The 26,627-nt window shown below is 50.1% G+C and overlaps 8 protein-coding genes across 8 annotated transcripts; 3 read left to right on the forward strand and 5 right to left on the reverse strand.

The window, feature by feature from the left end:
• Window positions 1-319: 319 nt before the first annotated feature.
• On the reverse strand, window positions 320-4,707 carry PV10_01698 (uncharacterized protein). Its single transcript, XM_016365929.1, has one exon. The coding sequence runs from the start codon at window positions 4,405-4,407 to the stop codon at window positions 703-705; it is 3,705 nt and encodes a 1,234-aa protein (XP_016229578.1). The 5' UTR covers window positions 4,408-4,707; the 3' UTR covers window positions 320-702.
• Window positions 4,708-4,898: 191 nt separating this feature from the next.
• Window positions 4,899-6,901, forward strand: PV10_01699 (uncharacterized protein). The gene has a single exon (XM_016365930.1). The coding sequence runs from the start codon at window positions 4,968-4,970 to the stop codon at window positions 5,493-5,495; it is 528 nt and encodes a 175-aa protein (XP_016229579.1). The 5' UTR covers window positions 4,899-4,967; the 3' UTR covers window positions 5,496-6,901.
• PV10_01700 (uncharacterized protein) lies at window positions 5,881-8,215 on the reverse strand (the record flags this gene model as incomplete). Its single annotated transcript, XM_016365931.1, has 2 exons — window positions 5,881-8,099; window positions 8,164-8,215. 2 exons carry the CDS (start codon window positions 8,213-8,215, stop codon window positions 5,881-5,883), a joined length of 2,271 nt encoding a protein of 756 aa, XP_016229580.1.
• Window positions 8,216-8,584: 369 nt separating this feature from the next.
• Window positions 8,585-9,372, forward strand: PV10_01701 (uncharacterized protein). The gene is made up of 2 exons (XM_016365932.1): window positions 8,585-9,049; window positions 9,140-9,372. Exons 1-2 carry the CDS (start codon window positions 8,770-8,772, stop codon window positions 9,334-9,336), a joined length of 477 nt encoding a protein of 158 aa, XP_016229581.1. The 5' UTR covers window positions 8,585-8,769; the 3' UTR covers window positions 9,337-9,372.
• PV10_01702 (uncharacterized protein) lies at window positions 9,220-11,612 on the reverse strand. Its single transcript, XM_016365933.1, has one exon. It carries the CDS (start codon window positions 11,516-11,518, stop codon window positions 9,668-9,670), a length of 1,851 nt encoding a protein of 616 aa, XP_016229582.1. The 5' UTR covers window positions 11,519-11,612; the 3' UTR covers window positions 9,220-9,667.
• Window positions 11,613-15,581: 3,969 nt separating this feature from the next.
• Window positions 15,582-17,076, forward strand: PV10_01703 (uncharacterized protein). Its single transcript, XM_016365934.1, has 3 exons — window positions 15,582-15,832; window positions 15,937-15,943; window positions 16,066-17,076. The coding sequence occupies exons 1-3, from the start codon at window positions 15,769-15,771 to the stop codon at window positions 17,003-17,005; spliced, it is 1,011 nt and encodes a 336-aa protein (XP_016229583.1). The 5' UTR covers window positions 15,582-15,768; the 3' UTR covers window positions 17,006-17,076.
• On the reverse strand, window positions 16,092-21,032 carry PV10_01704 (uncharacterized protein). The gene has a single exon (XM_016365935.1). It carries the CDS (start codon window positions 20,611-20,613, stop codon window positions 17,170-17,172), a length of 3,444 nt encoding a protein of 1,147 aa, XP_016229584.1. The 5' UTR covers window positions 20,614-21,032; the 3' UTR covers window positions 16,092-17,169.
• An 897-nt stretch (window positions 21,033-21,929) lies between these two features.
• PV10_01705 (uncharacterized protein) lies at window positions 21,930-22,412 on the reverse strand (the record flags this gene model as incomplete). The annotated part of the gene is made up of 1 exon (XM_016365936.1): window positions 21,930-22,412. One exon carries the CDS (start codon window positions 22,410-22,412, stop codon window positions 21,930-21,932), a length of 483 nt encoding a protein of 160 aa, XP_016229585.1.
• Window positions 22,413-26,627: the final 4,215 nt, after the last annotated feature.

The raw sequence follows: 26,627 nt of genomic DNA on the forward strand, positions 1-26,627 counted from the left end.
TCTATCAAAACTACTATATCCAGTAGCAGCTTACCAATTGGAGATCGGTCCGCGGGCCACTAGTGTAGTCGGCCGAGATGTTCAAAATCATGCTTACTTATCAACTTTCTCAAATTCAAATACCAGCAACCCCAGATCTCCCAGCAATCTATACGGGATAAGGTATAAATCCGGAAAATTAGCAGAGACACGAATCTGCGGGGGCATCCGTCATCGGGCGATTATGTTGTTCCGTCCTCCGATATCAACCGCATTTTCAGCTCCTACAGGTTTCGCGAAGATCTGCCACAGCCCCGAGACGAAAGGAGGTCGTCGCGCATATAGAATCAAGGGCTAGTCAATAATCTATGTAAGTACCTAGTAGTTCTAACTTTCCACAAGCTAAATTATGGTTTCATCAACAAAACTATATACCCAAGGCTACGTGAGACTGGGTTGGAAGGAGAGTATCATATGATTTAATATGTCGCTGGATATTCAAGAGGCTCGACCCAAAAAGATTCTACACGTCTAAGAAGTACCTTCTCATGTAGCGCCATGCTAATGCAGTGTTTGATTGTTATTCATCCAACGACCCTTGAACCAGCTCACCATTGTTTGATTGTCCACCGCAAAAATCCTCTTTTCCAGTCCGAGCTATGCATTCCGGTCGACGGTATGCCCTTGCCCTGCGCCCTTCACCTCCTGTCCACAGCCTGTCAATCAAGAAAGATCAAATCCGGCACCCGAGTTGACAGCGTATAACAGTTTCTCCTTCATCGTCTTATAATCACCATATCGAGGCAGCTTGAGCAGGTTGACACAAGTACTCGTGCTGGGCAACCGAGTCTGATCCTCGCTCGAGTCGCGGATACTGAATTTGGGATTCAAGTGGCTGAAGCCGAGTAGTGGAGCGCGTGGGGTGCTGGTGACAAATTTCAAGACTTTTCGGCGGTCATCGTCGTCCATGTCTTGTAAGGCTTTCCAGAACAGTTGTACTGTAGGGTGTTCTTGCCCGTCGTCACCAACCACATACAACCCTCCATACTGCGTATTGTTGCGCAAGTCGGCAATGTCGAGTTCCGAACTGTCACCACCGACGAGCTTCTGTAGCTCCTTTTGATTGAACATGGCTAGCCAACTTGGTTGGATAATTTGTCCCAGGCCAGCGAGGAAGTGGCCTGTCACGGTCTTTGGCTGCCCGACGAGTTTTCGTTGTACTACTCGATTGATGTATTCGAGACGGTTGGCATTAGTAACCGGAATATTGGCACCGTTGGGTTTGAGCTCGGTCGTGATGGTTTCGAATCTTTTGGGCTCTTTTCCGAGTATGGTCAAGGTGTCAGTCAAGGTGAAGTCGAGGCCAAAGTCAGCCTCGACATCTCCCGGGTAGTTCTTCAGCTTCAAAAGACCCTGGTAGAGTTCTTCGTCGTATTCTCGCAGGTCGTTAATGGTAGGGCGATATGCAGATTCATTCGACCCAACCGTTGACCCTCCTGTCAACGCCCACTTGAGAAGAAAGAAGCCTGCGAAGGTGACATCAATCAAGATCCCTTCATACAAGCACTTGCCGATGATTCTTCCGATAAATTGGAACCTCCGCATCCAATTGGTCATTGAATCGTCGGTGCTAGGAGCATGACCCACCGAAGCGTAATATTTAGCCAATTCATCGTAGAGAAGAGGGCTTGGATAGAGGGATTTTTGCGGGGTTTCGCAGAACATGGCGGCAGGGTTGTTGGGATCAAGTGCATCTTTCGTGACACTCATGAGGAACTCTTTCGTCACTCCACCACCGTCAATGCCAGCTTCGGGTGTGTTGAATTTGTCAATAAATGTGATTTGGATGGGTTCTTTCAGTGCTTCTCCCAGGTCATAGAATTGATCCAGGGCGTCCTCGAAAATTGATTCGCGGTGAATTTCTGCGTGATGGCGACTGAGAGCGTCTCCGAGCGGTTGTCCATCTACGCCCCTCCCCTGTGTGACCGCGGCCATGCCCACCGACAACCTCCAGGATTCTGGGTCGACAATGCCACCTCGCCTTCGCACTTGATCTCGATAAATGAACTCCCGAAAGATCTGAACTCTAGTTTCGAATGGAATGAAAAATGGCAGGTTGCGGAGAATTTCCAGTCGAGGGGCCAATGACTCTATCTGTCTCTTTCTCCGTGCTTTCTGGGCCCATCGTTCCAGGAATTCGGTCTGCCGCGAGTCCCTACTCCGCGGCACATGTGGTTGACGGATTCCAAAGACACTTGACAGTAGACTTGTGGTTCTGTTGGAATTGAACGGATCATTAAGATCGCCAAGATCATCAGCGACGTCATCTCCTGCTTCATCATCTTGATCATCCTCGTCAACCAACTCATGGCGTTTCTCCTCCTCGCTGACGACAGCTGAAATAAAGCCAGTCAAATTGACTTGGTCGGTCATCAGCCAGTCGTTGGGATTGGCAAAAGCCCGTCTCGAATCGATCTCGTGTAATTGCCGAAGGAGGCCTGTGACAAGTCCCTTGAGGTATGCTTGAGAAAGGCCATTTCCTGTCAAGTTCTCTGGTTGCTTGACGGTCGACTTTGGTTGTGACACAACAGGAACTGGCTTCCCAAACAGCACACTAATATCGGCGGGTTCTTCGACTTCATTGGCTTCGACGAGATCTGCGGCATACCAGTAGACTGAAAAAGCAAAGTTCTTGAGAAATGTGAGCATAGTGGTCACATCATCCAGAGGCAATGCACCCTTGCGTCCAATCAGAGTTGTCGCGGAGGCACTTATGTTGAATGAGCCAGATCTGCCCAGAGAGAAGAACTCGCTGTCGTCCATGAGCTTGAGAATGAATCCGTATAGCTCAAAGAACAGGATAGTGATTTTCCATTCATCTCGCCATCTGGCGACCTCGGCTTGTGTGGGAGGCGCTTGACCAATCTGGTTCGAAGGGGGTGCTGCGTCCCTCAACAATGGCACCACCGCTCTGTGGTTTGCTGAAATTCGTTGAAAGATATTTGTCCGACGTGTGATTGTCCAGAAGTACTGAATAATGGATACATCATTACCGCTGATGAAACTGAAAGTTCCCTGATGCAACAACATGCGAATGGTCTGAGCTTTCGATGGGAAAGCGCCCAACAACGCCAGTGCATAGTTTGCCAATCGCTTAGCGGCGTCAAAATCTTGATTTGAAGTATGCACCGGTGTCGAGGAAGCCTTGCCCATCACTGCCAACATTGCTCGGACTTTCGGTTCTTGAGGAATGGTAGAGATAATCTCGCGGACAAAAGGCGGAAGCGGGGTTGGCGTCGACGCATCACTGCCGTACATTGGAGAGTCGACAAGATCCAACCTTTGAGCAATATCCTGCGCGCACTGTCCCACAAGTGCGGACAATCCTTCGACATAAGAATTCAGGGCATCATGGTCCAGTTTCTGGGTGTCATGCATATAGACGAAATGGGCGAGTTGCCATAATAGTTGATCAGAGGACAGATTCGAGGGTCGTTGCTTGTCCATTCTGAAATCTTGATTGACAATTGCTTTAGCCAAAGAGTCGATACTGACGATAGCTGCCAAATTCTTAAGGACAGCTTTACATGCAGCAAAAGAGTTTTGACTGAGAATAGTCATGGTAAAGGCAGTGTAGACAGCCGATGCTGAAGCTGGAGAGGAGGTTAACAAGGCAGCGATAGTGTCTTGCAGCTGGTCTCGCCAGAAGAGTCCGTACGGGGAATGGGTTATAGGTTGAAGAGCCTCGAAATAGATGCGAGCGTCCAGAGCTACCTTCTGCGGGACCAGCTGAGAAAGCAGGACGATGATACTCAACAGAGATGTTCCATAAGCTTCTGCTGCGGTTTCATTGTTTGGAAGGGTAACGCTCCTCAGATGCCTCGCGGTGAGAATGCCTAGCCTTGTGAGCAAAGACACCATGTCTGTGTCGAGACTAGATTGCGAGGCAGGAGTGAGAGTCTGTCGAAGACCTTGCCCAAGATAGACAAGGCGAGCAGTATCATCTTCAAATCTCGGCCTCTGATCGCGAAACTCCTGAAAGGCGAGCAATAATCGAATCTGATCTGCGAGTTGTCGAGATCCTTCATAGGGTAATGAGTTTCCTCGAAGCCATGATTTGTCACTCGAGGTATGCGAAGGATGTGGGCCCAACCTGTGTTGTTCCACCTCGTCCCAAAGATCTCTCCAGAGACCCTTCTGCCGTCTGCGACTCGAGTGCCCTCGCCATAATTTTTGGAGTTTCTTAGAAGCGGTCAACTTTTCTCTCTCTTGTTGTCTCTTGACACGATCGGCCTGTGCTTGTGCAACAGCATCCTGGCTACCCGAAGATTTGGATCCAGAAAGAGCAGCCCACGGGTTGGAGGTGTTGCGACCGGAGAGGTTAACTTGACGGAGTTTTCGAGAATTTCCGGTGAACGATTGATTCATCGTCGCGGCTGGGGTAGAGGAGAGAGGCGTCGCCTAGCGGCGAGAGTGAGGAGATGTTTAGTGAAATGAGAATAACCCCAAGGTAGGGACAGTCGAGGAGACCGGGTCGTTGATGGGGATGATTAACATGCCTTCATGGATGGAAAGTCATTTGGGTGGCAGGCAAGGCTGGGGTGACGTGAGTTGGTGTGAGAGAAGATGAGTGAGTGGAAGTGCACTATGGGGAAATAGCACTGAAGGGATAAAGCAGTCGAAGGCGGTGGCGTGGAGCAGACAATTGGTAAATGATTGTGATTCGATTACCATCTATTGAGATCTGAGGCAGACAAGAGATGACATGAACATGAGGGCCGCAGTCCCCGCCACGAGGCTGCGTAGTCCAATCAGGCTGAGTGGCTGACTAACCTTCAGCCTTGTTGAGCGGTTTGATATATCACGAGGCTGGGCTAGTCCTACTTTGGCTCTTGCTGGCATCGCAACAACTTCCCTCTCTCCCTCTCCCTCCCTCTCTTTCTCTTCTTCCTCCTCCCTCTAATCGCATCTCAAAACTCCACGTCATCATGTCCAACGACATCTTGACCCAGCTTCAGACCTGCTACGATCAACTTCTCACACAACTCTTTTCTACTCTCAGCTACCTCTCGCAAAGACACCCACTGATCCATCCGATCCCCGACCCAAATGATCCCTATACAAACCCACCAACTCAAGATGGACACGACAACACCAACACTATTGCCCCAGGCTTAGAAGATACTGATCGAGCACCATATCCTCTCCGGCCCGTGGCTCCATCCACCTTTGAAAACGCCCAGCAGGAACTCGCAGAAGATCTGGTGCTTAAGACCCAGCAGATCGAACTACTGATTGCAAGATTGCCTGGCATAGGACTAGGAGAGAATCAGCAGCGAGAAGAGATTGAGAAATTGAGTGTCAAGGTGCGAGAGATGGAGGAAAGGAGGAAAGCTAAGAGGAAAGAAATGAGGGAGTATGTCAAGAAGTTGGATGATGTGGTTTTGGGTATGGCCAAGAGTATTGAGTACTCTCCAAAAGAGGCGAATGGCGTCAATGGACATGACAAGGGTTGAAGGAAGATTTGGCCACAACAATACATGGCTACTATGTTTCGACACTTGCGGGTTCAGCTCAGCCGAAATGCTGATTATAGTGTCAGCTATTCAAAGGTCCCAGAACTCCGACAACCCCCAAACACGGTTTGCCCACATGGGTGCAAAGGCTTTGATGTCGAATGACTCCCACAATGCGCGGTCTATCAACCTTTCAACTTCGGATTCAACGCTCTGACAATACGAATGATGGGTATTCAAGTCTACGAGATCCAACCAAAACCTGACTTGACGCCTATGTATCATCTCTCGTCCCAAACCCAAGGACGCAGATGAATGTACCCAGAGTCATTATATCCAAATGGAAGCGGCCTGTCAGCCAAGGGAACACCATGTTCCCCACACACTATACCATCATACTTTTCCGTCGAGATGCCAGTCTTTCGGCGCGAGATTCCGGCTGTACTGTGGCTGCCGCTTGGTCTCCAGTTCTCGACACTGGTGTCGATCGGATATTCGAAGCAACACTAGCTGCCCGCTTCAACTCTTTCCCTGACGTTGAGGTTGCATCTGTTCCTCTAGAAGCAGACGCCTCGGCCCGTAAACTCGCCGCCGAAGCAGGTCTGCTAAAAGCTCTGGCGGAATGCGAATCGGACTTGGTTGCATGATTGACAGGTGCAGATGAGGCTGGTTGCATGGAATGGCGCCTGCTAAGTGAGGCACCTGACGTTCCAGAATGGACTCTGCGCCGCGCAGCCGATGCTGAGGGCGTCGCGGTCTTTGAGTTGGAGACAAGATTACCATCATCTTCTTCTTTCGCCACAGGCGACGAAGATGGTGGATCAAAGATACTCAGCCGATCAACGGCTTTTTCCAATTCATCACCATAATCTGTCCGATCATGCTTTGATGTTTCGTGTGCTGGTAGTGCCGCATCCTTGATGCTCGGAATCACAAGTCGATCTTTGGCCAGATCCTTCTTCTCTTTATCCCGCAACGGACTAGCAGGGTCCTCATTGCCGTTGCCGTTACCGTTGCCGTTGTCGTTCGTCGATACTGGCAAATTTCTCCATCTCGTGTCCGAACCAGCATCTCTCTTCTCCTGTTTAACCACTGGCCCATCAAGAGTCTCACAACCAGACCTCGCCCGTTCCAGACTAGTTGTACGAGAGTGCGTAGCACTATTGGTGGGGTTGTCCTTCTCTTTCTTCTCAATCCCCTCCACCGCACCCACAAGTTCTCTCCCTGGTCTCCTCATCTTATCGCGCAGATTCGGTTCCGCATAGCTAACAGCGGCTCGTGCACGTCGTGAGCCACGGCCAATACTTCCGTTGAGGACATCTTCGACGGAATTGAGAATGGCGGCTTCTTTGTGCGTGGCGCGTACGCTGGGTTCAGTGGAGATGGGGGAGAGTGGATCTTCAGGGAGAGGGAGAGGGAGAGGGGCAGGGGTTTGGGGGGGATGGGTGTCTGCTCCATTCTTGGATTCTGGATCGATGGTTGAAGATGGAGGGATGGAAATGCGGGTGACGACGCGAGTAGTAGATGGTTTGGATGGTTGAATTGGATGAGAATCAGCGTCGCTTTTGATACTGATTGGCTTTTCACTCGTGCTGACTTTTCGTTTCGCTGGGGAGTTCGTGCTCTTTGGAGCGAGGATCTTTCTTGGTTCGAGGACTTTCCGAGGTGAGGCGATTGTGGTTGCTGCGCTGGTGTTCTCGGTCTCTTTGCCTGGTGGACGGGTGAATCTGGACGGTTTCTTTCCTGATCCAGCATCTTGTTTTCGTTGAAAGACAAAATCGTCGGCCACTGGGGATGATGATTTGACAATAGGTTCCTCCAATTCAGACGCATCCAGTTTCCGTTTTGCACCGGCTTTGAGAAGCAATCCTATTGGTGATTCAGGCGGTTGGGCCGACTGCTCTGTCTCTCTGGGCATATCTTGTAACAATGCGCTGGTCCTTCTGCGTCGTCTTTTCTCAAGTGTCGATGGTAATTGGACGACGTCCTGGTCGTCGCCACTGGATAATTTGCGGGTATCCGCTTCGAACTTGACAGGGTCTGGCACTTCGAAATGTGCGACTGGAGGAGGTCCAAGATCGGGAGACTCTGTTGAATCCTGAAGGGCGGCTTCGTCTCGGAGAGCCATCATCTCTGCTGTTTCCAAAGTCCGTCGTGGGAACAGCTTGTCTTCTTGAATGCTCGGTAAGCGACCATCGAGAGCGGGATCTTGCCGCTCCTTTGCCAAAGCCTCTTTCATGGCTATTCGATTTTTGTATTCCTCCTCGCTCAAGCTCTTGACCACAACTGGCAATGCGCTTCTTCGCCTTGAAGCTCGCCGTGAAATCTTTTCAGGTAGCCCATCCATCTCACTGATCAGGTCTGAGACTTCCTTTAGCTTCCTCTCCAACCGGTCTTTGACGTCTATAATAATATCTCGGCTGTTGGTGGTGTTTGCTCGCTTCCATCTTTGTGTTTCAGCCTGAGCTGCAATGACTTGTTCTCGTAGAGAAATGTTTTCTGCAACGAGGCGGGAGATCTCGGACTCCAAATTACGGATCCGTTGCGATTGGGTTGAGTTGACACGTGCGATTTCGCGGTTTTGGCGGATGAAGCGTCGTTTTACTAGGAGGATTGTCAGTATCGTAAAACCAAGATAGATAGCCTGGAAACACAATTGTGTACATACATGACTCAATACTCTCCGCAGGCGGCGGCGGAGGATCATTCAATCTCGCCATCGCAATTCCACCAGGTTGGTATCAAGGGTTGGATATCATACCCTGCGGAGGTCTGGGAAGGTCGGTTCTGGGGGGTTTTCGATAGGCAAGTTGGCGTAAATACACTTTTTGAGTCTCAAGAACTCTCAGCATGCAGTGCATCGGTCTAGTCGGAATGATTTGAAGTGCCAAAATTACTGAGTATCTCATAAAGCTCAATGACAAGAATCATGTGGAGGTTGGAGAAGAGTGTCAACAAATCACTAAAGAAGGTTTAGCGTCGACCTTGGCGGGAACGCACTAAACCTGATTTGGACGCGAAGTCGCGATAATCACTGACCACGTCTGAACACGACACACGAGTTTGCAGTGTAGAATGGCGAAGTGAATAACTACAATACCCTGACAACGATTCATACTACCAAGAGAGTTATACTGCTGTTACGAGTACCTCCAATGACCAGACAGGTCTCACCTTGACCGCGGCATCGGCCACCCACCCTCCCTCCTCTCCTCAACTTCCGTCCAACATATTCTGGGCCTGCGCAGACATCACCCTAACCCTAACCAACACCATGTCGTACGGCGGCCCCGGCGCCCGCTCTTCAAGCGCATACAATCCAGGCTCAAGCTCCTCGTCTACTTCTGCATCCACATCACATCTCCAAGCACGAATTTCTCAAAAACGGGCGGAACTGGCACATCTACAATCATTGCGCGATTCCAGTGCAACCCTTGCCTCGCAACTGTCTGTACTCGAGACGAAACTGTCAACGCTCAAAGACGGCGCTCAGAGTGTAGCACTGGTCCTGGCGAACTGGGACAATGTCCTTCGAGCGATCGGAATGGCTGCTTGTGAGTTTGGTCCATTCTTGGTTTGTCATTTGTTGGGGATCGCGTTTCTGCTAGCCCCGGACAATGTTGCTAACTCGTAATCTTCTCTAGCCCAAGTCCCTCAACCCACGGCCACAAGTGATCCTGGACAGGAAGAAGAAGGACCTCGAGACGATGACGAAACAGTTGATCAGAATAAAGTCAAGAACAAGCAGTCCGAGAAGAATACCAAAGACTCAAAGTTGCCCTCCTTGCCTGTCCCGCTGGTTAGGATACCAGTGCAACGGCCGGACGGCGACGGGGGCTGAGAGAGACAACAGCATCCAGCCTTTCGTCATTTCCCGCTATTGTGGTATACCCCGATCTCTCGGTCAGGATACCATATTTGATCAATGTATACATTCTGTATCTGAGCATATTCTGCTACTCGGTCATTGTCGTCATTCCCAACAGACGTTTCGCTCGCATTGAATGAATGAAGATTGGAATGACTCCAGGCATGGTTCTCGTTGTCCGCTCCTCCGTTGCCGTCGCTCAATGTCAATCCACAGTATCTCGGGTAATTCCACATGTCATATCCCAACTCCGTCGCTGTACAAATCCATCCGTCGACAACCCTCCGCCGGATGTTAGCACCACTCAAGAGGTGGTGGAGACCGCAGTTGATGACCCTTCGTGGAGTTTCGTGTTGGCCTGCAGTGTCAATCGTTTCTTCTTCTTCTCGGCCCATTCACGGCTGGCCTGTCGACCACGTTCCGCTGCCTCAGCTCGAGCCTTTCGAGTTGCCTCCTCCTTCTCCTTCCTCTCCTTCTCCAGCCTCTCTTTTTCAACCTTGGAACGGGCAAAGACCTCTTTGCCATTTGCTCTCTGGCGCACGGCATCTTCCTTGGACACGCTCAGTTTCTGTCCGGCAGCTAGCTGGACCGAGGACACTCGCGGTTTGGAATTCATTGGTCGCTCCATAACACTCATGGTTCGTCGAACACTGGAATTGGCCTTTGCCACCTCTGGCTTGGGCCGGGAAATGAGCATCGAAGATGGACGGGGTCTTGGTCCAGCTTGACGTTGTGGTTCAACATTTTCCTTGTTAACACCACCGGCGTAAATGCTCAAACGTGCTTGGCTCGCCTTATTTGCTCGAGGCTTAACGGTTGGTTCGGCGGCTTTTGTAGGAAGTGGCCTTGCCTTGAACAGTTTCTTGGCCTTGAGCTCTTCCTCTTCGCGCCTCAGTCGTTCCTCTCGTTGTGCCCTCACTTTTGCCGAGATGGCTTCTCCTGGCAGCGAGAATGTAGATGTTGTTGGTGCCTTGCTCGACCGCGCTGGGACGAAGCCAGGTTTGCTGGTCGAGAGACTTGTGCTGGGAACACGCTTCTTAGTTGTGTTGGGTAATGCCTTGGCTGGTGAGTTGGAAAAGGACAAGGAAGGCGGTGGATTCAGTGTGGTTGAGCTAGAGCGCGATTGCCCATCCACGACCGGCTTCTTGGATTGCCTAGCGACCGTTGGTGGCTTTGCGACCTGCTTTCCAACAGCTGACTGGGCAATACTTGGTCTGCTCCGAACCGTGGTAGACTTCGTTGTCGATGGTTTGGCTGGGGAACTCTTTGCTAGGGTGCCAGGGGGTTTGGCTGATCTTCTCACAGATGCAGGCGCCTTTGCCTTGTTCTCAAGCCCAACGCGCGACGGGGCCTTTTTAGCCGACTTGATAGGTGATTGAATGTTGAGATTGTCCAGGACAGGAAGGCCTTCGGAGATCTTTTCGATAGCTTCCTCCAGAGCATCGATTGCCTCGACCGAATCCTCAATTCGAGGTGTTCTTGGGTTCATGTGATCGGAGAATGAGTCTGGAGAGTGTATGGAATCTCCTGGACAGGCATGCATTTTCGATGGGGATCTGGACTTGATGTTGTCAATGAATGAATCCTCCCCAGGCTGTGTCGGTGTTGCTTCGTTCCCTTCTCTTGCTAAATGGATGGAGGGATCGAACTTGGGCGTCTTGGGAGGATTGGTACTCAGTTGAGGCAGTGGAGACTTGGTGATGTCGGGCAGTTGTTGATTGATGCGTGGGCTATGGTGAGGTAATGTGGATGGTGGTTGAGGAAGATCTTCCTGGGAAGTCATGTAGGAACCGTGTTGAGGTGTCTGGTTCGCGGTGTATTGAGCTTCCTGGGGGGCAGAGTCGGACGAATCTGAAACAGACCCTTCCTGGAGTTTAGGCGTGACACCTTGAAGAGGAATATTCGGTTGGGTCTCGTTACCGGTGGGCTGGGGCTTCTTTGCAGATGCGAGGGGTTCTTGAGCAAACACGTCGTCAACAGTGGAATTGATTTCCTGAGTGATATCCTTCAACACTGTTCGGTTAAGGAGCCCCTGGCTGGGTTGCTTGTTGGGGGTTTCAGGTTGGGGTCCAAGGTCTGACGAGTCGGCATCTTGGTGAATCTGATAAGAATCGTCGAGAGCTTGAGCTCGGAGGGCTGCTCGTGTCATACGCATGATGGACAGAAAAGATGAAACATTCAGTGTTGTGTTTGATATGCAGGGAGGTTGGTAGTTGCAGAGGGAATAAAAGAAATGGCAGTGCAAGCTGAGTAGGACAAAACAATTGAATGAGTGAGTGATACTTGTATGAATTAAAAGTCCCTGGCGCAGCTGAAGTCTTGGTTGCCGCTTTGGGAACGCGAGAGGGAGAGTTTGGGGCAATCGCGTTGTTGTTTGGGGTGCTCCTGCCGGGCAACGGCGTACCGCACCTTCCCGGGAGTCAATTCACGTAGACACCTTTCCTATTCGGGATTGGGGTCATGCCGCCTTGATATTCACTTCCCCTAACCAAGCAGTGAATGAAACTCGCTTATGTTTTGGATACTTTCTCGCATGTGGTGCGACAAGGGGCCAGGATCTGAATCGGTCCGGAGTAGAGATGAAGTCGTGCCCTATACTGTGTCCTAGGGGTGTGCTGGTACTCTGCACTGGCTAATCCACTTCAATACTGTGAAGGAGGCTCATCTGTATCACCAGTCAATCCATACCCCACAACACTCTGGACATGCTGCTTTGTGCATCCTGAATTCAACTTGAGATATCATCCTGAGGTATCCCTCGCCCTCGTCTCTCTGATAGATGGATTATTCTAGACACAAAAAGAACGTCATGTTCCTAGACTACAATCCCCCCTGTGCCAAGGCTGACCTCCGCCCCGCTTTACTTCCGCATCGGGTATCTTCCACGAGTCTGGTAAAGAATCATAATGATACTCATCAAAGGGTCCTCACTCCCTACAAACGTATGACCAGATCTTCATGGCCAGAACTAAGCCCCAAGGTTGACTCCTAATATCGCCCCTCCAGCAAGTTCGTATCAGGAGTTCCATGTCCGAATACGTCGATCGAGATATCTTGTCTGGGCAAAGATCCAAGCCTGGGCGTCACATGACTTGCTCTCTGACGCAACAAGTCGTCTGTGTCTCTCCAGGTTCCAAGAAAGCCACCCATGCTTGTTCAACAGATCGCTCCACCATCACCATACCTGTTCAGGAGCACTTCACGAGTATTTCTCCACCACCAAGACAATATTCGTAAAGTCCTCTACTCCGTACAGTACTCCGTAATGACGATGTGTGCCAAGATTGGATCAATACGGCGGAATGAACCCTGGAGGAGATCCTCAATACGTCGGTTTTTATTTAGGATTCTGCCTCGTTGGATTATTTACTGTCAATCCAATCATCTGTTCTATGTTCGTTCCTCGGGGGTATGTTCTAATACGGTCCAAGCCGCGAGATAGCCTTGTGGATGGCATTGATCTACCCATGGCGATCAGTTCCCAGGCTCCAACTAATTGATTTATATGCCCATGCTCGCCTTAAGGCTTGACTTGTATATGTCTTTTCTACCGCAAGTGATTCTAGTCCTTGACATACGATCAGTGTCCAAGCATGATCATCACATATTCATATCGCTATCTTCGGTCGCAGTATTATCGATGGCGTCGTGGCACAGCGGGCGATTCAACCCTCAATGAAGACGGCCAGATATCTTCCCAGTCTCCCAATCCCCCCAAACGGCAGAAACAGAAATGCCCAACATGTGTCAAAGAAAAGTCCGCAGGGAGAAAATACCGATGGAAGATCTTGATCTGTCTTCTCCCGTCATTTCTAGACACCAGTCTGGACCTGACCATCGTCGCCACGGCCTTACCACAGATTGCCTCGCACTTCAGTATGATATCACCAATCCCGCTCCAAAAGCAGCCAGGTCTTGACTAACAGTCTTTAGATCATTTAAATCAATTGAATTGGATAGTCGCCGCTTTGACTCTGACGGCCACCGCTTTCATTCCTGTTTTCGGACAACTGGCTGATACTTTCGGCCGCTATGCCACTATGACACTCTCTGTCTCCATTGTTGCACTCGGTAGTGTTCTGTGCGCTGTGGCGCCTACATGGGCAGTCTTGCTTCTTGGGAGGTCCTTACAAGGCGTCGGTGCAGCTGGAGTGGATAATGTCTCTATGATCATCCTGGCCGACCGCGTCACACTCAAAGAGCAAGCCATTAATACGAGCGTCTTTCAGCTACTGGGCGGTGTGGGCTATAGTGAGTTTCTCAAGACATTGAACATCCCTTCCATGTTGTCTGACATTCCTTCCTAGGCATCGGCCCTGTAATCGGCGGCTACCTTGCAACCAGTGGCTGGCGCTATGTCTTCGTCATGTCGGCTTCGCTATCCGGCGTCAGTCTCGTTACACTGTTCTTCATCCGGAACGATCTTGTCCCTGGCAACTTCTCTCTCCGGAAATCTTTGCACTCCAATAGCAGGTTACAAGAATTACTTTCAGGACTGTCCACCCTTGATCTCGGTGGCATCTTCCTTTTCACATTTGGAGTTGGACTCGTCATCCTCGGCACTGCCTGGGGAGGTTCAACATATCCATGGTCTTCAGCAGCGGTGGTTGCCCCCATCGTATTGGGCACAGTCACACTCATCGCATTCATCATATGGGAAGCATTACTAGCGCCCTCCAGATTTTTCAACCGTCGCTTCCCAAAAGTGCTCCCCATGATTCCATCTTCCATTCTTTCAGCCAAAGACGTCAATCTCGTCTGCTTGATAGAAGCTGGCTCCGGTGCCGGTCTCTTCTCGGTGTTTTACTTCATCGGCATCTACTTCAGCGTGGTGGAAGGTTATGAACCCTCGCGAGCTGGTCTACAGTTGATGTACTACATCCCTGGTCTGGGTGCCGGCGTCTATGGAACCATCTTCCTCTGCAATGTCTGGCCGAGACATACATTCTGGCCATTATCAGTCGGCACTCTGATCGAGATGACCGGGTTGTCCGTCCTGGCATACGCAGTCAGAAATCGCAATACCACACTAGTGAATGTCATGATGGCCATCGCTGGTGTTGGAACCGGCATGCGTTTTATGCCATCTAACCTTCACTTGGCAGGAATGTTCCGGGACAGGATTGCCGCCGTGTACAGCTTACTGCGTTTCACACTACCTTTTGGCGGGACCATTGCAATGACAATCATGGGCGCCGTGTATCAAAATCAAATGTCCGAGTACTTTGGTTCCGATAATGTCAACACCGGTTCGATGATGAATATGCAGGATAAGGCATCTTTGGACGCCATTTCGAATCTATCTCCCGAGGAGCAGGAAGCGGTGCGAAACCAAGGTTCCATCGCCACCATGTGGGCATTCATATCTATCCTGCCTATTGTTGGAGTGACTCTCGTCTCAAGCCTGGCTCTCGGGAACGTATGGATATCCAGTCGCAAGAAGAAAACCACCGCCGACGGAGAGGACGCCAAGCCACCACGTCCAGATGGATTATGTACGCGACATGCAGGCGGTGTGGACGTCGATGAAGTTGAATCGACCTCATCTGCGGTAGACGTCCTTGAAGGGTTCTATCTTCTAGCTTTGTTCAAAGGGGATGTTCGTCGATTAAAGAAGAAAGGTCCCGAGGAACCAGAAAACCATAGGATGATGCGACAGCTCCCGGGTGTACAGGATCAGCTTAACGACAAGAACGGCGATAATCCCACCTCGACTGAAGAAACTCAGAAGCCGACAGTCAGCGGCGGCTGATGGAATCAATGTTGGTCACTATATTGTCAATCAACTGTGGCACAGTCACCTGCAAGTCGGGATTTTTGTATCGGAGATCTCGCACGCATGCAAGACATGCTCGTCATGAGATGGAACGTCAAGTTATCATTTCAATGGTTGCAGACAGACCTTTTGGAAGTCAGAATCCACTCACGTGTGGAATGTATGCGCTGTTCGGGATGTTCATCCAAATATGATCAACCAAGCGTCGAAGATGACGAAGGAGCTAGGAATGCTTGAGACAAGCGCACAGGGAATATAATTATTCCAGATGACATAGAAATCTCTGAAGAGATTAGTGCATGCTAGCTACTAGCTACCTATGTAAAGTGTAGGTGTGTATGTACCCGAAATCATATGTTAGAAGTCGATGAAATTTCCACGTGACAATATATTTAATGCCAAGAACGTTTGGGAAACATCGGGTTTGAGTTCAACGAAAGGACAACGACATACCGAACTACCTCGACCAGCAACAGAGGAATCAGATATTGAACTGTTAACAGAGTCTACGCTAAATCGATGTGACATGTCTTGAGTGGTGACTTTGTTGTTGAGAATCAGAGCTTACCTAGCAGCCGGCTTTGCTTTCTCATACGAGGTTATTTATTGTTGTTGTTATCATCCATGAGATGGCCCGACCTCGAGCCGATACGGGGAACTATCCAAAGGAACCGCATTCTGTTTCTTTGAAAGGTATGCACTGGGAGTCCTAGACATCCTCTCCCTTCTCTTGATAGCTCCTTTATCCATGATTATTCTCCCTCAGTGATCTGCTGACGCTGACAATGACTCCTTAGTCCTGAGGTAAGGAGTTCCCCCCATCAACCATTCCACCAACTCCTTATCCATCCATCATCTCTACACACATGCACACATGATATGAATGAAAATAGAAATTAATTTGACATACATTATACTACAAATAGACTATCGCGGCCATCGCTGGTTCAACAGCATGCATTACCGCGCGACAGCGACATCCGGATCCCCCACACCGCATCACTAGCATATCCATCCGAAACCTCGGATCCTGAGTTTGCATTATCTAACAATCTCTCATTACCGCCTTCATTTGGCTCCGCTCACGTCGGAGAAACATTTTCTTGTGCGTTATGCGCGAACAATGAATTGATCCCTGGATCGACCACAACCAAGACAGCCACGGGGACAAAAATCCTAGCTGAGATGCAGACGCCTACTCAATCGGTTCCGTTGGAGTTGGAAGCGGCTGATGGGCTGGATTTCTCGGAGGAAACGATGCCTGGTGAGAGTCTGCAGCGGATTATCCGGTATGATCTCAAGGAGGAAGGCAACCATGTCTTGGCGGTCAATCTGTCATACACCGAGACGACGAGTGGTGATGGATCGGCGACAAGTGGACGAGCTCGTTCGTTTCGGAAATTATACCAGTTCCTGGCCCAGCCGTGTATCAGTGTGCGCACCAAAGCCACTGAGTTGGCACCGCGGGAGGTTCCCGACAAGTCGCATGGTCCGTATGGAAGACTGCCGTTGTTGAGGTATGCTCTGGAGGCGCAGCTCGAAAATGTGTCGGACTCGACGATTGTCTTGGAAGACGCAAAACTGCAGACGAAATCGCCGTTCAAATCCACCTCGTTGAATTGGGATGCTGAGCAGCATGAGGGAGCAGACGTTGACAACCCGATCCTGAATCCACGAGATGTCATGCAGGTCGCTTTTGTGGTGCAGCAGGTTCAGGGAGAGACCAATGGTTTGGAAGAGCTGAAAGCCAGTTTGAGGAGAGATGGGAGAGCTGTTCTGGGTCAGTTGGCCATTCAGTGGAGGACGTCTATGGGTGAGAAGGGATCTTTGAGCACGGGTAACCTCTTGACACGCCGGAGAGGTTGATTGATTGATGGCTGGATGGATGAAAGCCAAGCACATACTTGATAGAATACAGTGTTGTAGACCAGGCATCCGATGATAGTGATTATGATGAGCAGGTCGTCGACTGTTAACCGTTGACTGTATCCTCTAGTTTAATCTGACATTTTCATCAAAGACTTGACACGCTACGGCGCATTCATGCCCAGCCCATTGAATCTGGCATTCAACGAGCTAAGCCGTGGGTTTCTGGGGGTGTTGTTATTGGAGGTCGGAATCTCCGGCACCTTTTCCTTTTGTTTGAAAAGACCCTCCTCGAGTTTGGCTGGTGTTCTGGTGACAATATCGCGATAATCACGACCTTTAGCAGCAGCTCCCAGATCTAAACGTTCCGAACTGCCGGGAACATTGATAATCCGCCACTGATGAGTTGATGTATCAGATAGAATATCAGGACGACCACCGCCAAGACCTGCCGCTGAGACGGAGCGAGAAGCAAAACTCTTGCGGCCGAGGCCAATACCCGGTAAAGAGGAACGGAGTAGACCAGCACGGCCACGTTTGGCAGTAATGATGGCGTCGAACAGAGCAATTGACGGCGTGGTAGGTGGGTTCTCTTCTCGGTCCATGATGAATTCGTTCCACGCTTGTGTCTGGTGCAGCATGTCCATGTATTCGGCGTGGTCGGCGGGGAGGGACTTGATAAAGCCGTCGCGATCGAATCGATAGAGGGATTTGTTGGCGGCAGCAGCAGGTTTCTTGCCACGCGGTGTGGATGAAGATGTCTGCGTCATTGGTTGCATGAATCGTCGATACGTGTAGAAGAGACTGGCTAAACAACGTACAAAGGCGGCGCGGATCTGGTCTGGGAAGAAGGCGGCTGAGCATACGATGGTGATTTGAGCGGCACATCGGTCGTGAACCACGAACCCACATCCACCGCATCGGTAGTAATCGTCCTGTGCTTTCTCATCGCATAACACACACGTTGACGGACCTTGGCCGACTTTCCATTCCAGACAGTGGCCTTCGACCCAATGGCTACCGGGAGAGGCGGTCGCCGGGTGGACTGCCATTCCAGGCATGATGGTCGATGCCGCTAGTGTGGACTGCGCATATACCGATCCCGCGTACGTTGAGCCATTACGCATGTCGGACAAGGATGCATTCGATGGAGTGGCATTGTGCTTGATGAATGGGATACTAGCCTTGCGCATCATGGTTTGTGGTCCTGAGAAACTGCGTTTCGAAATAGAATCGAAGTGGCCTGATCTCTTTTCTCGTAATGACGTCTGAAGAGCATAGCCCGAGTCGTTTCGTGACATGGCTGAGCTTGATGGAAGCGCGAAACTACCCATGATTGGTGACTGGCCGTCGGAGCCCGTCTGGCTGGATTGACGGATGGTCGAGGATGTCTGTGGTCGGCCATCGTTACTTTTACCGCGTGTGACCGCTCCAGAGAGGAACACGTTGAACATGGGTGCACGACGAATGGTGTCTGCGGAGGCCTGTGGGCCGAATGCCGTGGAGCTGAGACTAGCGAGTTTAGATAGATTAGTCGATTTGGTGATGGCTGTAAATACCGACTCGTTCTCGGCGGCAAAGGTATCGAATGGGAATGTTTCCACGGCATAAGCGGGAGGACCAGGGACCACTCCAAAGCTGTGGTGCAGGGGTGCGGCTTGATGGAGGAGAGACATCAGTTTCCGTCTTTGTTGCTTCGGCAGTAGAGGCGGTGCGGCAAAGCTCAACAACTCATTCTTATCCAGATCGACTAACACATAATCGTCGTCTGGAAGGTCGTGCTTGTCGTACTTTCGGTCAATTCCGCAAATGTATGGGCATGGTGCGTCCAGAGCTCCAACCAATCTTGCGGGGAGAACGGGGATATAGACCCCAGTCCACTCCAGCGGCCAGATCAAGTCCAGAATGGCCCGGCTAACCATCTGAAGCATGGAAGTGTGGCTAGACAGCAGTACAATTCTAGATTCTGCCAGAACGTATTCGAATAATAGGACAATGTTGGGAATAGTCAGTGTTCTGAAGAGCGGGTATAAATCAGTCGTTCTGCTACCAGGCAATTCATTGATGGCTTCCTTTTTCGCAAAGATGTGCAGTTCGCGGACAGAGACCTGAACCTGAGTCTTGGATGAAATGGGAGCTGGAGCTTCTAGACATAGAGTTGCGACATAACGTTCCAAAGGCTGCCACATTCCTGTCTTGGGAGAGCTTGGAGGTATACGAAGGACAGAACCATCCATCATTGGGACGACCACAGCACGTAGCCATTGTCTCCAGAAGTTGAGCATAGCGCCGTCTCGACCGATGATGCCATAAGCTCGAGGGATCCAGAACTTGGTGTCTCCTGTGGCGAGGCCCGGAATCGCCTGATTGGATCCATGGCGGAGAGGTCTCAACATCTCGGACATGACACCAATCTTTTCCTCGACGGCACTGATCTCCTCTTCTAGTTCCTCTCTCGCGTGAGAACCATCAGGCAATTGAGGAAGCTGGACGAGAAGTCTGGATAGTTTAGCACTTTCGAGTGCAAGACGATCTGCAAGAGAAGCTGCCATTTCTCGTTCGGCGTCGGACATATGGTCTTTCTGCCACTCTTGACATTTTCGCTCTATATCGAGGGCGATCTCTGGGCTGACAGGGATCCATACTGTGACTTGAACCCCGAACAGCCTTGAATTGTCGGAAGCAGTCATGGAGAACTGGTGCCAGGTGGTCCGCGGCCTCGTGTCGGAAGATTGAATTTTGATATCACCTGGAAATGCAAACATGGGGACATAGTCTGGAAAAGGCACTCGAGAAGGAAACCTGTCGACAGTAGTTGGTCTAGGATATCTTTCCAGTAAGACAGGCTCAAATTTCCGAGCTAGTGGATGCTTATCGGGAGAAGCTTTGAAAGGAGATGGATCCGGGATGACAGAATTGTAACTGCTCATTCTGCGAGAGGTTCGTACAGAGAGATGGCGGGCGACTGATGGCTGTCGTTTGGTACTCGCCATATCCTTGAAGGACAAATGTCGACGAATGCTCCCGAAATTGCGGTTGGGCGATAGACCTGGGTCGTCTGAAGCCACGATGACTTGGGTCTGTGGCCTGGATCTGGAAGGAGTATGTTTGTGTGGTTTCTGTGGTGGTTTCTGCGGTTTCTGTGGTTCAGAGGGAGCGGCAAAAGTGAGGTCGAGGAAGAAGGCGTCACGGTCATTGGTGAATTTTTGGATGGCATTATCAAAGTCGAGCTCGGTGAAACCACTGGAGCTTCTGGGAAGGTTTGATTCGTTCGTGGGGCGTATGGTGATACTGCTCCGGCTGCTTTGGGGTCGAGTCAACTCATCTAGACTCTGAATGCTGAACCTGGCTTCATCAGAAAGTTGAGAGAGGCGTTGATAAGAGTCATGACGTGAGTGTTTGCTGGTTCCAGGTGATGACTTTATTACGGAGGATGAGTCGTTGTCTGGGGTAGTCTCTTCCTGAATTGAGGTGTCGACGCCATTAGAAATGTCACGAGGCTCGTATGACCAACGCTGTTGGGAGTATGCATCGGACAATTGCTGGCTGTCGAGGCCTGCAATCCAGAAATAGTCAGCCAATGGCTGGGGGATTTCTGTGGAGGCCATGCTCAAGGGTGGATCCAAGCTTGCCAGGTTGGCCTTGTTCGGGGATGAACAAAGGAGAATGAATTGTCGTAGGGTTGATGATTGAATTACAATGACATGATCCGGGAGGCCAATTGATGGCAGGAATTTGGCGGATGAAAAACTTGCAAGATGGAATTTGAGAGTGGCAAAGGTTGCATATAGTACAAATGAGTGAGTGGCTGTTTCTATGGCTCGCTTATGCTTCTCATGCTGATTCGGGGGTTGTTGGGTTTAGACGAGATGGAGAAGGATAGGGACATCACATTTCTGGAAAGATGTGATGTGTCGGGGGACTGTGAGTCGCGTCGTTTGGTGGTAGAGGTGAATGTGATGAATGAGTCGTTGTTTGTAGAGTGACAAGGCAATTCCAACACTGATGGAATTGATGCCCCAGGTAATCGTTGATGAATTACGAGTTGTGAAGATTCTAAAGTTGTCGTTGGAATGCGAAGAATCAAGGCCAGGGATTAAAAGTTTGCCAGGGTCAGCGAGGTTGAGGTTAGCGTAGAGTGGAGGAAATGGTTCTGGGAGCGGGAACTGATCGCCGGCTTGGGAGCAGGGGTCGAGATCCAGGGATCAGCGACTCATGGACTACCAGACGTGCCAGATAAGACAAGAAACGCGTGGTAGAGGCGTGGTACAGGTGATGGGATGAATTGACGGGCCGGGATAGAGTGAAGAATGGCGTGTGATGACGCGTGAGTGACGTTAATGACAGGGAACCACGTTGGGGAGCTTTGATCGCTGAAATTGATGAACTGAACCGTGGCCTATATAAAGCAACACAGTGTCAGTATCGATGGGTCTGAATGGGTTTGTTCAGGGTTTCTGAGGGAGAAATCAATGGGGAAAAGGCTAGCAATTAGGCTTGTCTTGCTTGTCATTAAGAACGGATTTCATTAGTTTTCCAGCTTTCTTTTTAATTCATTAATTCATCTTAGTTCAGGGGATTTTCAATGCCCAGAACCTTGACTTGACAGGGACGGCAAACTTATGCCACTAATGCCCCCAGGGGCCTTCGGGCCTTCCCACGGTTGAATTCATCCCTAACCAGGCCCGTCGGCCCGTGCCAAGTCCCATACCAGCATTCAACCATTCTCTATACATCTACCCTCACCCTCAGTGTATATAAATGAGACTGCGAGTCTCGTTTCCTTGTTATTACTGATGAAAACCCTCATATTGCCATAGACACCTAGCTTATAGAACGAAACCATGGGCGCTCCACAAGTTGGACCTCTGACGGTCTTTGTGACGGCTCATAATAAAGTATGCTTTGAGCAGTGGTCCGTGCCTCATAGGACTTGCTGCAAGTCATCTTCAGGCAGAGAATCGGTGTTGGAGGTAGCAGGGAGTGTATTTCCAGGCCACAAATCGCCATGAATGATGTCATTCTTGTGGAGGAAGGCCAGTCCAATCAATGCATGCTTTAGAATGCCCTTTGCCATAGATCCCCATAGCAAATGATTAGGTCGTAGATCCTGTCCTCGAGCCCCGCGGTGGTGGAAAGTGTCCAGATAGATCATGACATGCTTCGCCATTGAATAATCATAGTCTTCCTTGATTCTCTGTCGAATCAACAGTTTAGGTTCAGGCGTGAGGGATGCTTTGGTCTTGATTCCTTTCAATGCTACATAGTGCGAATACCTGTGATCCAAGTCAGTTCTAAGAGCTCTCTTCAACTCGACCAAGATCTTAGGAGCGCTCTTCATCCGTTCCTTGGAACCGCTGGTCGCTGTCGATCTTCGATAACTCACAGTCCGTAGTTGCGACGGCATTGATGTTAGCATAGAAAAGAACACGATACGACGTGGAAATGTCCAGCGAAGGTAGCGAGCCGTCCTCTCGCCAAGCCACACGCGAGTCAAGCCTCTCCCCTCGATGCCCGTATACGGAGTACTTAGTCCCCATATTGTATCCCAATCAATGCCTAAACTCCCCTCCCCTCACCTGATAATCCGCGCCAAACCCACCTAATAGGGGGACTCAATGGCTAAGCTACGGGCGTCATTTGTGGCGTTCGCGTTCCGTAATTAAGTAGGTCGAAGATGCTGCCTTTGGTGCCTGTAATTATGCAAAAGTCCTACATTCTACTCGTAAATGAGATCTGGGGTGATGCTAATGACGGAATTCTAAGCGATGGGGCTATTCAACCTTCAACCACCTCGGCTATTCCAAGCCTTTAACCTCGTTGTCCAGTTAAACCTTTCCCCTAAAGCCATGGTTCGTTTCAGCTATTTTTAGGCCTCGTACTAGCAATATCTAAGGCGGAGTCATGCAGAAGAATAGGGATGGATGGATGGACTTTGGTTGAAGTTTTGCATGCTTTGTCACATCCACCCCCCTTCTTTTCACACATTACGGCATACTATACTCTGGGAGTCAAAGAAATTCAAGAAGAAACTTCATCTGCTTCCATTCATGATGTGATTCTTTAGCCCTATTCAAGTTACACTGTGTTGGGTGCATCGTACACCATGCTTGAACCTCTGTTGCAACTTGATTTCCATACTGGGAGCTCTTTCATGCATTTGACATGGCTCCAAGCCTCATTGTCTGCTGTCATCCATCATCTGTTCAAGAAGCTCTAGCCACATACTTGTCCATGATGGAGGTATGTGTCATGCTGTGTCTCAATTCATCACTGTCGTTTCCTTTGCTTTGGCTTTGAGCATCGAAAAGCAAGAAAAGGTAAGCAAAAAGGACAAGAAAGAAGTCCAAGCACCATTCGCCATATGAAGCATCGTCTCCAATGCCCATCCATGCAAAAAATTCAGCTCTTATCGTCGACATTGACGCAACATGCCCAGCCTGCGCCCTTTGGGGGGTATCTTCGCTTTGAATCCATTCAATTGATTGATTGACCATCATACGCCATAGCTCCAGCTCTCATGACACTCTCCAAGTATCAGTGTCTGGTTTGGATGTGTGTCTGTATCATTTCACACACTGCCGCTGAAGGACTGTCGAGTGACACCCAGATCGGCCAAATCCACTCTTACCCAGGTATTGCCACCACCTGCTGGATGATGGGCGACGGGAGCGTGGATGATGTTATCTTGGGCTTGATCTTGATCTTGATCATCTCCGTTATTTCCATCTCTTGCCATTTCCTCCTCTTGATGGTCATTGCTGCCGACAGGCTCTGAGCGGGACAGTAGGGGTTGAGACTGGGCGCGGCGGGGGACATGGATTTCTCGAGGAGGCATACCAGCAGCTCGAGTTTCCATCTCAGCCCTATCCTCTCTCTCCCTATTCACACGCCAGGCGTGGATCTGATCATTGATGGCTTGATCAAAGTCTGGTAGGCGACGTCTCAATGCCCAGTAGTGGCCCATGCCTCTCAGAGTGCCTTGCAGGATACGCCATGCAATATGCCGAACAAGGAATCGCTTCATCGGAATGTCCTGAGGGGCGTAGTACCAGATACACTCAATGTCGTCTGTATGGATCTGTGCCTGTCCAATGATAAACATACGATGGTCAGACACCTGGGCAAGGTAATCACAGCCGATGATTGTGGCATTGCAGTGCATGAGGTAGTTCTGGAAGAATGAGCCGATTCCATACCCAATGACAGGATCGACAATAAGGCCACGCAGGCAGCATTGATACATCCATTCAAGCATTTTCAAGTATGTCTCGGGACAACCGCCAGTGACAATGACACGCTCAGGCATATTCCATTCCATGTCTCTCAATGACATCTGCCTCATGGCTCTGTCATTGTTTGGGATCGGTGGCAGCTGGTCACGCCATTGCTGACAGAAGACGATGGCCACTTTCTTGGGGAAATGGGCACACAACAAGTAGGCAAACTCGTGAGCTGAAGGTCTGAACAGAATGCTGATGGTGGGTCCGTTGAGAAGGCTATACAAATAGAAGCGGGTCAGTCAGTCTCGGCGTCAGATCAGGCTGAGTGATGTCAACTGAGGGGGCTTTGGACATGAAGACTTACTCTCTGAGTTGTTCAGGAGACAGATGGATAGGATAGATGGGGATGGGCATGAAGACGTCAGGATAGATTCTGTCATCACGCTCAACCGAAGCTGCCAATTCCTCTCCGTGTCGTTCCAAAAACTCGTCCAGAGTGAATCCTGAATCTCGATTGCGGGGAGGACTACCACCAATCACCAAACCGACCAGGGAAGGAGGAGACATGTCTCTGATGATTCCATTGTTGGTGTCATTGGTGTCATTGGTCTCTTTGTCAAGTGGAGTGTTAGATCGACTGGCAACACTGGGTTCAGCCATCTTGTATGAGGTTGATATTGATTTTCATGAAGGAGGAAGACTCTGTCAGAGCAGGAAACAGGAAAACAACACTGATAGACTGTTCATCAGCGTCCAAGGTGTCAACAAGAGTGAGAGATAGACAGAAAACTTACTGGAGAGGAGGAGAGTGTGAGGTGAGAGAAGGCTGGAAGAAAAGATGGGTAAAATCACATGAGGTAGACGCGTCAGGGCTGTTGTATTCACGATCTAGACCCACATTGAGAGGGTCAGATCATATTCCAGACAATATCAGACACCAGAATCGTTACGATCCGTCTATTTCCCACCGTTCTGCCTATCAGAATCACGAGAATCATGTCTTTTTCTACCAAAATTCACGATTTGTCTACACCGTGGCATCTTTGTCTTGTCACTTCATCCTCGTTCAAGCTTGTTTGCTGCTGTGAATGGCGCTATTGCTCCTCTATTGTCGTGCTGTAGATAGTCCAATGACACATGAACCACTCACTGGACAGTTGAAGGGTTCAGTAACGACGTAGGCCTCATTTTCGTTACTCTCTCAGGTGTGATCGTCACACTAAAAAACGGTGAATCACTCTGTTCATGTTACGATGTGATGATTCTCTGTATCTAGCCAAACACATCTCACCAGAAGAGGGAGAAGGTCAATGTCTCTCTTGCTCCAGGAGACCAGCCCGGCTTGCTCCTCCCATTTGCCATTTCACAATTTCCTGGCTCATAGCACCTCCTTTTATACCAGCAGTCGGTCCAACAACGTCCCTGATAGGGACTTCAAGGGAGGGCAAAAGGTCATGGACCAGGCAGGCCGATGGTCGGACAGGTGAGCAAGTTGATGTGAGATGTCTCTATTACCTATTTCGTCTGAACCCTGTCGACTACAGGTAGCTAACTGTATGGAGATAGAGAAGAGATCTACCTGTAGAGTAAAGCCCATTCTGGCGGCTCCCTCGGTCCCCGTTCCTTTCCCTCCCTTCCATTACGAATCCTGCTCAGGTAGCAGCCAGCCCAACAGTCTATTTGAAGTAGAAAAGAGAGTGATGGCTTGAGGAGAGAGAAAAAAGCAGAAGAAAAAGTTTGCTAAGTCTTCGCCGGAGGAAGAAGGGGCGGGGAGCCTCCAGCAGCACCTGCCTCGACACTCCAGAGGCGCACGCGCAGGCGCAGTCTTCGCTATATACAGAATAGAAGGAAAGGAAGCACTTTTGGTGTAGATTAATGATGCAAAGAAACTTCAAGGGAATCAATGACTTTCTTAAGTTATTGGATACGAATCTTCTGAGCCGCTGAGACTTCGTGTATACAGGCTGATGGCCTTGATTTTGGGCCGGATTGCCATGACAGGAGCTGCCTCGACAGCAGGATCTCCTGTTGTGTTCCTTCTTTCCTTCCCTTGCTCCTTTCCCCCTCTCTGTTTGAAAAGGATAACTGCTGGGCGAGATGCCTTGAGAGGGGCTACCTTCTTAGCAGGACAGGATCTTCTTCTCCTTGTTTCTCTCTTTTCCTCATCCTCATCCTCCTCCTCCTCCTCCTCCTCCTCCTCCTCCTCCTCCTCTCTCACTGGATAGACAACAGAGATAACTTGAAACCTGAGGGCAGTCAGGCTATCATTTATTGCGCTGGTAATGTAAAAGAAAGAGGGGGAATGGGAAAGAGAGAGAAGGGCGAGGATTTGCCCATACGCTTCCTGCAGACCAGTCGACACGGCAGTCAACTGCGATGGTCTGCCGGCAGCGTGTGGA

This window comes from Exophiala mesophila (genome assembly GCF_000836275.1).
Source record: "Exophiala mesophila strain CBS 40295 unplaced genomic scaffold supercont1.1, whole genome shotgun sequence".
NCBI classification, from domain to species: Eukaryota; Fungi; Ascomycota; class Eurotiomycetes; order Chaetothyriales; family Herpotrichiellaceae; genus Exophiala; species Exophiala mesophila.

What these genes read in the sequence shown, in the direction of transcription:
- PV10_01701 (XM_016365932.1), top strand. Translation starts at nt 8,770, where the DNA reads ATGTCGTACGGCGGCCCCGGCGCCCGCTCTTCAAGCGCATACAATCCA. An exon ending in AGCGATCGGAATGGCTGCTT is followed by an intron (nt 9,050 to 9,139) that starts GTGAGTTTGGTC and finishes AATCTTCTCTAG; the next exon opens with CCCAAGTCCCTCAACCCACG.
- PV10_01698 (XM_016365929.1), bottom strand. Translation starts at nt 4,407, where the DNA reads ATGAATCAATCGTTCACCGGAAATTCTCGAAAACTCCGTCAAGTTAAC.
- PV10_01703 (XM_016365934.1), top strand. Translation starts at nt 15,769, where the DNA reads ATGGCCCGACCTCGAGCCGATACGGGGAACTATCCAAAGGAACCGCAT.
- PV10_01704 (XM_016365935.1), bottom strand. Translation starts at nt 20,613, where the DNA reads ATGGCCTCCACAGAAATCCCCCAGCCATTGGCTGACTATTTCTGGATT.
- PV10_01702 (XM_016365933.1), bottom strand. Translation starts at nt 11,518, where the DNA reads ATGCGTATGACACGAGCAGCCCTCCGAGCTCAAGCTCTCGACGATTCT.
- PV10_01699 (XM_016365930.1), top strand. Translation starts at nt 4,968, where the DNA reads ATGTCCAACGACATCTTGACCCAGCTTCAGACCTGCTACGATCAACTT.